Consider the following 11,132-nt stretch of genomic DNA (forward strand, 5'->3'; position numbering starts at 1 on the left):
TTTTCAGAAGGCCAGGTTTCCAAAACCTGGTTTATCAGAGCAGGAGGTCCCAATCCCCACCCATCCCCTTCGTCTTCCTCTTGCCTCACACAACCACCTAAACCTCTTTCTAGTATGGCCATTTCTGGTGGATGACGGGTAGGAAGCTATAAAAGTTTTTTCTTTTTCTTTTTTTTTTTTAATTTTATAACTTCATAGGCTGTTTGGCTGGGCTGATACTTCCCTTGCTGGATACTATCTTCGTGGTTGGTATTAGTTATTTTCCAGTTAGTCATTTGCCAAAAAATAGCTGGCTTGGGATTGGACATCGGCCATCACCACCCTAGCCATTTTCAGCCCTATCCTTTTTTTTTAAGCATTATTTTTTTCTTTTAACCATTTTCTAACTGGCTACCATTCAAAAAATGGATGGTTGGTGGCTGGTACCATCCCAGATATTTTATGACCAGTGAGTGAGCAAAAAATGGTTGACTTTTTTTTTTTTTTTTGAATTTTTGCCATGGTCAACCAAACACTTAAAAAATCAAGTTTTTAAGACACCAAATTATCCAAAAACTTGGTTTTGAGGTAAAACCAAGTTTGTTAAATTTTTATTTTGCCACCTGTCATCCAAATGAGCTACTAGCATACTATTATGCAGCTCGCTCTGATCAAATGGAGATATGCTGCAGGATACGTTACCTGCACCTCCATAACTCGGTCATTATTATTAGACATGGAGTGCAGTCATATGCAGATACGTAACGTGGCAGTTCACAGGCTTTGTTCTTAAATGGCATCAATGATGCAAAACTGGACTGCTGAAAATTGTCCAAAACAAGGGGCATATTCATTTGGTTCTGATACCGTTCATTTTCATGATGAACGGCATCTTTTTGCCTTGAGGTTCTGATACCGTCCAAAACAAGGGGCATATTCATTTGGTTCTGATACCGTTCCTTGGACCTGATCCTCTTTGTTTGACGGGTGTTGTAGGGCTTGGGTTGTTTGGTTTGGGATACAATAGTCCATTGACCCACCAGCCTTATCTTAGCAAAAGGCCAAACAGGTTGCTCTTTCTTAAAGTATGGCCTCTCGAGTAATTTTGAGTCCAAAGCATGGGTCATTCTTTTTCTCTCTCTCTTTCTCTTTATATATATATATATATATATATATATATATATAAAGTGGTAGCTGCTTAATTCATAAAGCGTTTCAAGGAAACGCACGTGTGCCTCGCATTCAAGCCGCGCGTGATGGACGTTCAATGTGCAGAGCATTCAAAGAAACGTACGTGTGCAAAGCAAAAGGTCCCAGTTTTGCTGGGACCTTTAGTGATGCTTCAAAACGTCGCTAAAACACCCCCCAGTGGGGGCACACTGTTTTAAAATAAAAGGTTTCAGTGGGGTGGTGGGGTTTTGAAGCACCGGCAAAAGTGCTTTTTGCCTCAAAACGTGTGTTTGTGCTAAAAAATAAATGCTGACCAACGGTTAACATAGGAGTGTTTTCATTAAGCACCTATGAATCAAGCAACAACCGCTCACTATATATATATATATATGGTTAATCTAACATTAAGTAGTTTTGTTTAATATTATAGATTGATTCAACCTTACGATTAAAACATTTTTGAAAGAATAATATTTTTTAAAATTCTTTATTTTTTAGGCATTATAAGTCTTTTGATCTTGGAAGGAATTGAAAACTTAAACACTTTTTTAAAAAAATAACTTTACACAACCATTAAAGTTATCTTTTTGACATTAAAAAGTAACCTTGTATTTTTTAAAATGTTATTATTTTGAGTGTTTTAGTCATTTTCATAAGTTTGAATTCATCTAATATTAAACACAACTAGTTTAATGTTAGATTAACTCATATATATATATATATATATGATTGAAATGAGAAACCTAAATAGTTAGGTTTTGAATCAGACGCCGATACCATATTCAGCTAATTGGATGTTAGCTAAACGGGATTTGAATTTGATTTCATACCAGATATGTTTCAGATTCAGTAGCAAAAAATCAAATGCATATCTGTATCAATTATAATTGGATATGGCTTTAGCTTATCTAATAAAGCCGGATATCGGATATCAAATATCAGATAAAATCTGATTCATTGACATCCCTAATCAAGAGAAATCACATTTGACAGAAAATGTGTTTCGCAGCCTTACCCCAAAACATATTTGGGGCCTATTAACACGTGTTTTGCAATAATACTTGGTGTCACATTTACTTTGAGCAATGTGATTTCACCTGATCCTGCATTCTCTCTATAGCATCTACCAATGGTGTAAGTCTGCTATGAAATTCAAATAACATATTAAAGTTTCTCAAGTGAGATGTAATGCACATTAAAAAAAAAGGGAAAAAATGATAATTTTTATTTTTCCTAAAATTTTAAAATTATGAATGCTTATCTAACTTAAAAAATAAAGTTTCTACACATCTTTTCTTGTTCTATTTCTACTATATATTAAATTTATTTCTTAAAAAAATCAATTAAAAACATTGCTCGGCCAAATTTTATAATTGATGATCTTCAGTGGGAGTTTTGGTGAGCAAGTAGAAGCATATTTTTTAATGGGCGAAATGCAAAACTTATCCAAACACCTGCATTCGCACATAGGATCCACTAAGCAACAAATAAGAGCAACTTTAACAAGTTAAGGGCACGAATTGCGAATGAAGCACTAACATGGAAGGCTCCAAAGGACTAAGGTTGCAAATGGGTCGGATCCAGGAAAAGGAATTTGCAAAATTTAGCTGCCTCGGATCTGAACCGACCCGACTCCCAATGTATTTTGGATCCTAAACCCAACCATTTGCATCTCCACTTTATATTCAATTCCCCACCAAGCTCTATACACCTGACTGGGTGGGCTAGCTTAAGGCATTCAAGTTGAACAGCGTTGCGAGTTTGATGCTCGGGGTATACGCCCTTCACTAAAAGGTTGAAGCCAAGAGAAAACTATTCCTGGTGATCACAAGAGAGTTCTCATGAAGTTTTACACCCCAATCACCAAAACAGGCTCATGGTTAACGCGGCACCTCTAAATCTGGGTCAGGATGTCTGCAGCACACCCACGGTTTCTCTTGATGCAAACATGCTAAATAGGTTTTTTGATTTTTTTGTTTTTATTGAAAACACATGATCTGGATGTAGATTCTTAGTAAATTGAGCATGCTGAATAAGTCTCTGAGTGAGAATCGCAAATAAAAATAAAAAAGCTCCTAAAAAGCTGAAAAACCTATTTATCATGTTTCATTTTACCATATTTCATTCAAGTATATTTGCATCACCCTTTCCTCTAATTATATATAAAAAAAACTCCATACTCATATTATTAAGGGTATATTTAGTTTCATACTAAAACTAGGGCAACGCCAGCGTACATCATCACAACACTGCCATCATTTTATTTGTCTCACATAAAAGCACACAGAAAAAGGGAAAACAGGATGCCCAAGGCAGCAGCAGCAGCACCACAAATCACAACACAGAAACAGTACTCCCCAACTTGCTTTTATTCCTTCCCTGCCCAAAAAGGCTACTGTAGGAAGAAGAAGAGGTACTAGTTTTAAACTGGGCATGGAGTCTGGCAATAGCATCGCCTTCGAAAGCCCCCACAGTCTCCACCAGGGAAGCCTTCAGTGTGGCAGACGTTTTCACAGTTTCTGTCACTGAAGCACAGACCCTTGAACTTCCTACTTGGTGATGAACAGGTCCTTGACTCGACCTTTTCCACCCGCCCTGTTCAATTAGCTTAGAAAAAATATTAGATGTTGCCAATGCCTTCAAATTAATCTAGATACTTGTATTTTAATAAGAAGCCAATTATGTTGCACACTATTTTACAATATCTTTGAGCACAATGGTTTCACATGGAAGAGAATATCTTTGAGCACAATTATGTTGTTTACTGGTGAATGTCACCACTAAGAAACACAGAAGAGAATGTAAGCAATTTAATCAACAGTTCTTTTTTTCCCTCGAGGAATCAATTCACTGAAGTTGATCAATCTTGTATTTTCCCTTGAGGAATCAATTCACTGAAGTTGATCAATGTTGTATCATTAAGAGAGAGAGAGAGAGAGAGAGAGAAAGGTGTGAATGTATACCGAAGGCCAGTAGAAGCAAGGCCAGCAGAAGGCAGGCAGGGAGAAGGCTTCTCTTGCTCTCGGAGGACGCCATTGTTTTCTATGGACAACACCCCTCCTCCCTTACACCCCTATTTATAGGAAATATACCATCCTTGCATGGACAAAACCGTAATTTAATAGTGAGAAAAAAGAGGACCGGTCATATCAAAAAATTACGTAAATGCCATTTCGTGCCGACACCCTTTACAGCATCCATGCATGTTTAGTCTAAACCATGGCTCCCAAAACTCTCATTTTATGAGGCTGTGTTGAGGGGGTTGGGATCAGGTGATATTGAAAATTACCATTAGGAGTAATATTGAAAATTACCACCACACATCTTGTACGGAGGAGGTCATGTCAGTACCACCAAATGTTTGATAGTGCAAAAATGCCTTTGAGTTGTGAAAATTAAATATATTACCATTGGTGGTGATTTTCAATATCACCTAATCTCAACTCATGTTTAGGAGCTGTTGGGAGCGGTGATAAAATCGGTGGATTTAGATTCAAGATCGCATGCTTAAGGGCGCGTTTGTATGCCGTAAAAGAGCGTTCCACGGCAGCCTTTCTGTGGAGCTTTTTTCTTCATAACAAGAGTCTCACCACCTCCATGGGAATTAGTACTACAGAAAGGAGGGGTGGGGCGTTGAAAACGGGCTCTTATTTTTTGTGGGAAGAAAAGAGCTCGTGTTTGTATCACGATAGTGATTCTCTTGAAAATGCACGGGGTTGCGTGCGTTTTCGCGAAAACCTCACTGTTTGTCGTGATGCACAAACACCCACTAAAAGATGCATAATTAATAAAAAAAAAAGTATCACGCGTTCGTATGATCCGGATGGCACATTCAGTCATACCTTTGCAAAGGTAAGCAAAATCATTATTGATAAGCCACATGGCACGGGCAAAAGTTGTCGATCAAATCAACTCTCTCTCTAAAAAAAAAACCTCTTGGATATTGCTTGGATATTCCCTCCTCTTTCCTACCATCGTCTTTATTTTCTTTGCAAAGCAACGAATCGGTGAAAAATAGCTTTTGTTACTATGAACATGAAGGGCAATTTATATGTTACGGTTTCATCACATCACAATGACTTCTTGACAAATAATCAACCTTAAAGGTTCATTTGCATGTCAGTGAAACCACTTCATCAAAGAAAAATAAGTTTGTAGAGAATTTAAATCGTTTTTTTTTATGACAAGCATCCTTTTTGTTTTAGTAAATAAAAAGGATATGAACAATATTTGGGTCAGAACAACAAATCTTTTCCTATTGAATCTTGTGAGTATTTTTTATTTTATTTTTTTAATGATGAGGATCCCTCATGAGAACCGAATCACTTAATGGACTGCCCCTTAAGAGGTAAACTCTGGGTGAAGAATTCACCAGTTAAAGACACTCGGTGGGAATCAAACCTGAGACAAAGGGGTCAGCACCTTCTTTGCAGATCCGCTACACTCGAGCGACCCAGCAGTTATGATGTTGTGAGTATTTTCATCTGGCCAAGACCTTCTTTTTTCCAATGAAATTAGGGCCAAGACCTTAAAGTAGATCCACCAACTATGGAGGCACTGGCTCGGATCCTGGATCTGATTCAGACCCAATAATTTTGACAGGTGAAGGATGGCAGAGTTTATAGATTTTAAGTTTTTTATCCCACAGGGGTAACTCCAGCTAAGAAAGTATCCCATCTAGGGCCAGTGTCCGTCCTTGGTTGGGGAATAGGATCCAAGTGTTTGCTGAAACTTTTGCCCACAGCAAGAGACTCACACCAAAAGAAGACATGAAGACACACGTCCTTCTAGTGATAAAGGAATAATCCTGACATAGTGATGAAGCTTTTTTATCCTTTTCTCTAATAATGCACTGGCATTGAAAGGATTGGAAAACGCAGAGAAGGAGCGTGCCCACGCATGTTGCAGACCTGAAATGGTTAATACTGTGTGGGCTTCTTGAAAGCATCCAGTTACAAGGACATCACATCACAAGGTGCCCTTGCATGCATACCCTAACAAAAATGAACGTTTATTTTTAGGTCCTAATTAACATGTCTTTCTGCAGGATTTAGTGTGATGTGCCATGCTCAAGCGCACGCACATGCACACATACCTAGTGTATCAATGTTGCCAGTATTAGGACCTAAAAATGCACGTTTTGATACCAAAATGATGTAAATCCGGCAAGAAACTGTTATAGAATTCGAGATCTAAATGTATTCTGATGCGTGAAAATTAAATTGGATGGTTTGGACTGACAGTTTTCAATGGAGGGTTGTTTGGACTCTGTTGCGCTCTAAATTGAAGAACATCGCCAAAGCGGGTTCTTTAGATGATAGATCCTCCTTTCTGACGACTTTAAGAACACGAAAATTCGATCACTGATGGTTGAGATACGGACCGAACACCAGATGAAATGATCAGTGTTCAAAGCTGAGTTTGCTGGAACTGTCCAATAAGAACAGGCCAGAACAGAATTGAACCTGTATCGTTTGGCCAACAATTCAGGGTGAATCGACTGCACCCAAGAAATATCAAAAGATTCTTGTTTTGAACTAACCCCAATTGTTCTTTTTCATCCGTTGATGCTGTTTATTTAGGAAGTGAACGGCATCCAAAAATTTTTTGTAAGCCCATTTAGGTGGGAACTATCTTTTTTTGACAACTTTTGAGTGATGTTCATTTTAATGATGGACCGAGGTACCTTGGACATCAGTTTTCTGTCCAAGGTCCGTTGTACCTGATCAGTTCTAAGTCTGTATGCATTCTTTAGACTTATTTTACAATTAGGTTGAGGCACCATACCTTTTTTTTTTGGAAAGTTATACAACGCTACCATGGGATTTGAAGTTGCAACATCCCAACACAAGAAGACGTGCAATAGCTGCTCCTGCCAAACAAGCGGAGCCCCCGTTGGTTAAGAAGCACCATACTTGGCATACTTTAAAAGAGCAAGTAAAAGTGTGGTGTTTGGATATTGGTTCTTTTGGTGAATAAGACTAGTATCCCAGTCCAGATCTTAGTTAAAAATGTTAATCTGGAATCAGGTGTCAATTATTGGCAGGGTGAAGCAAGCTTATATGACTCTGTAAGACCTGGATCAGATTCACGAGACCATTGCGACATCACCACGATGAGAGTGGGTTGGTCCATCCTCAAATTAACCATTTGACCTGGATCCCATTCACGTATATATGCTGACCTGAGCCAACTCCAATATGAAAAGGAGCTCCACTTTTGATGTGTTTTTATTTTATTTTATTCAACAACATCCTTTTTTTATTTTTAATTCTGGAAAACCAATATGCTATGGACATAAACCTAAAAGCTAAAAAACAAAAAATAAAAAGGCAAAAGAAAAAAAGTTGCATTATACAATATGACCACCTTTATTTAATTTAAATGTACAGTAAATAATTAACCTGCAAAGGATTATTTTAACCTCGGGTTAATATTTGATACTACTGAAGACACAAAACTATTGAGTATAAATTACCTTCTTTTCATATGTTTTGTATTTTTTTGGTAGTTAAGACCTTGTGAATATGATCTATAAGGTATTTTTAGTAGAAATTACTGAAGACACAAAACTATTGAGTATAAATTACATTCTTTTCAGATTTTTTTGGTAGTCAGTTAAGACCTTATGAATGTGATCTACAAGGTCTTTTTAAAATTTCATGACTCAAAAAATAATATTTTTAGACTGAAATAACACAACCAAGTTTGATCCTTAGCAAACAAACCATGCTGAACACATATTTGTGGTCAGGTTGAGTCAATAAATGCTTGAACCTAACATTTTCAGCAAAATAATTCTGAACCTTCAATAGTACAAAATATGAACCCTTTAACCCATGATTTCCTGCTCAATAGTTCCTTACCTTCAATAGCACAAAATATTAACCCTTAACCCCATTTCAGTAAGCAACATCAAATAACACAATTAACATGAGCAGAAGCCATAGATAGGAAGTCTTTTAGGGTTTTCTTTTTTCTTTTTTTCAAATTTTGATGCCGAAGGAACCCTCACCCAGAACCAACTTCAGGTTGAAAACACGACCACCAGCCTTATGTGTCCCAACCGTCATAAAGCAATAGTAGCCCCCCAAATATATGTCAAGTGGAAGACAGTGCCCATCTAAAAAAGTATTCCACCCACTTTTCTACATGTTTCTGGCACCTTGTATGTGCGCGGATCTCATACATTATTTGCATTAACAAGGGTAGGTGAGATTGAGTATCTACTCTGTTTCATGGAAAAAGCAGCATACTTGCAAATTTGATTTTATCCTCAGAATCATATGGGTGATTATATTGTAGTCAGAAGCACTATAAGGCCTTCCACATTGGTAAGTAAGTGCTAGGGCTGTTTGTCTCACTAGTTCAAGCTAAAAATCCACTCAAACAATAGGGCCCTTGCCTTTGGATTAATGGAGTGTCAACTTAACTGAAAAAATCCAGCTATCAAGGACTTGATGAAGGTTGAGTGCCTTTATAATTATGATGCTATGTTCTGATTGTCACCCTGAATGGAAGAATCCAGCTGACAAGGACTTGATGAAGGCTGTGTACCTTGATGCTCTGGTCTGGATGTATTTTTGGAATATTAAGGCACTTGAACTTATTTGTTTCATATCCATTGGACAAACTCATTTCATTAAGCCTTTAAATGGGAGATATCGATCAGTGTTAGTTTTATGGAAATTGGTGTGCCAATTTTTCTGGCTAAACAATTAAATCAGCATACTGAAGAAAATGGTGTTCTTTGAGCATCTGAGCGGAAAGGTGTGATTTGATTTCATCCTTTGATGTTCTGAAACAGTACATAGTGTGATAAGCTGATTTGCCTTAAAGCAGCTAATGATGAGTTCACTGTTAAATCAGTGAATGAACAGGGAGGAAGTGTATGCACCAAGGTTGTAAGTATCGTATGGTGACTCATATCGATCGGGCCCAAAGTTAGATACGCAAAAAAATTTATAAAGTTTTAATATTTTTTTCAATTTTTTTAAAAAAATCAAGAAAATCAAGAAAAACAATAAAACTTGAACAAATTCTAAAAAAAAATATCACAAAATACAATAATAAAATCACATATGCAGCTTTTGTCTCTATGAGCGCTCTAAGACATCATCAAAAAATGATGAATTGCATATGACAAAATTATAATATTACATATCAAAACAGTTATGTGCAATGAATGACATGCATAAGAAGGTAGGCGTTGCACCCATTGAAAATAAGATAAGAGAGAATTGTTACGGTGGTTTGGACATATTCGGCTAAGGCCTAATGATACTCCAGTTAGAAGGATGGAGAAATGAAAAAATATATTAGTTAAAAGAGGCCGGGGTAGGCCTAGGAAGACTTGGATGGAGATGATAGGAAAAGATATGAATGCTTTGAACCTCACCGAGGACATGACATTGGATATAAATGATTAGAAGAGAAGGATTCATGTGGAAGACCCAGAATGATTTTCTTTTTTTGTTTATATCGCCGACCCCAATTGTTTTGGGATGAAGGCGTAGTTGTTGTTGTTGTTGTTGTTGTTGTTGTTGTTGTTGAATGACATGCATAAGGTATTGAACCTTAAATAATCAAGATAATATGCTATAAATGACACTCATAAAAAAATGCAAACTATGAAATAATATGCATATTAAATAATGAATCTAAGTTAATAAGTCACAAGATTCATAATAATGTGTGTTTATATAAAAAATATTATTTTTTTAATGTTTAAAAATTTGACATAACTATTTTTTTTTTAAATTTCAAACAAAAATGAATTAGATAATGTCAATCATTGAGTATCATCAACATTATCTTCTTTTTTTTTTGGAAAAAAATCTCTCTAAACCACTCTTAAGTTCTTTAGGGATGAATATGAACTAGCCCCAAGGGGCCTTATATTTAAAAAAAAAATTAAAATATATAATTGCATTTAAACTGCATTTACAATGTGTCTTAAAATATCTCCCATATCATAGTGTATCATAATATACATGAGCATATCATAAGATACAGGGTATATCACACCTGTATCGAGATATAAGTGTGTATCATATCAGAACATCCCATTGTAATGAGTATGATACGGTATGATACATACGACATTGGTATGCACCACTTGGCATGAGCTAGTGTCCCGTTCTCTTGTCAATGATTTTTTTTCAATTTTCAATCCTTACAGAAAATTTTGGATGGTGTAATTGAAATTGACCTGGTGATAAACACCTGAAGCTCAGAGAAGATGTATTGGTTGCGAAGTGCCTTGGGAGACGGATTTGCAGCCAATGTGGAGGATATGCATGACTCCTCTTTTGCCACCCTCACACTGTGCATCAAAGCTCATCACTCGTTCCGATGATACTGAAGTAGTAAAGAAACGGCTACGCATCCATAAATGACATCGTAGTGTACGAGTTCATCTAACCTTTTGATCTATTTGTTTTTCCCATTCCCCCACTTTTTTTGCATTCTGTGTGATGATTTTAGAAGTATGACAACGCTTGGTGTTCAAGATCATGAAAGTGCTTTGTTGAAAAAAAAAACAAGAGCAGTATTGGAACCATTAAAATCAGTGCTACTTTCTTGATTCCCTCGATTGAGTTTAGTACTTCTGGAGTTTAAAAGGTCTTATTTTTTACTGCTCATCTATTGATATTTCAGCTGTCATCTGACTGTTCTGGTGATTTGTTTGTGAAATTCACCATCAGCTCAGTGATTCTCTAGTGCACCTTTGATCTCAAAGATGTCGAAAATCCATAATCCTAGGCACGAAAATCAAAGGAAAGCAAAAAAAAAATTTGTAGAAAATTCAGATAAAATAATAATGTTCAATCATCCATCTCTAATCCTTCACTTAACAAATACTAATAGAAAAATAAAACCCTAATCTTACTTTTTGAATCTTAGATAGATCTGAATAAAACTCCAAAACCAATAAAAAATACAAAACATAATGAATTGGATCTAATTGGGTCTTAGACCAT

General features: G+C 36.4%; 1 protein-coding gene across 1 annotated transcript; it reads right to left on the bottom strand.

The window, feature by feature from the left end:
• Positions 1 to 3,329: 3,329 nt before the first annotated feature.
• On the bottom strand, positions 3,330 to 4,185 carry LOC149817901 (putative defensin-like protein 3). Its single transcript, XM_089986110.1, has 2 exons — positions 4,113 to 4,185; positions 3,330 to 3,744 (listed from the first exon to the last, which is right to left on the bottom strand). Exons 1-2 carry the CDS (start codon positions 4,183 to 4,185, stop codon positions 3,572 to 3,574), a joined length of 246 nt encoding a protein of 81 aa, XP_089842236.1. The 3' UTR covers positions 3,330 to 3,571.
• Positions 4,186 to 11,132: the final 6,947 nt, after the last annotated feature.

The sequence above is a fragment of the Nuphar pumila genome, chromosome 13 (assembly GCF_984573655.1).
Source record: "Nuphar pumila chromosome 13, dmNupPumi1.hap1.1, whole genome shotgun sequence".
Lineage (NCBI taxonomy): Eukaryota > Viridiplantae > Streptophyta > Magnoliopsida > Nymphaeales > Nymphaeaceae > Nuphar > Nuphar pumila.

What these genes read in the sequence shown, in the direction of transcription:
- LOC149817901 (XM_089986110.1), bottom strand. Translation starts at nt 4,185, where the DNA reads ATGGCGTCCTCCGAGAGCAAGAGAAGCCTTCTCCCTGCCTGCCTTCTG. An exon ending in CTTGCTTCTACTGGCCTTCG is followed by an intron (nt 3,745 to 4,112) that starts GTATACATTCAC and finishes CTAATTGAACAG; the next exon opens with GGCGGGTGGAAAAGGTCGAG.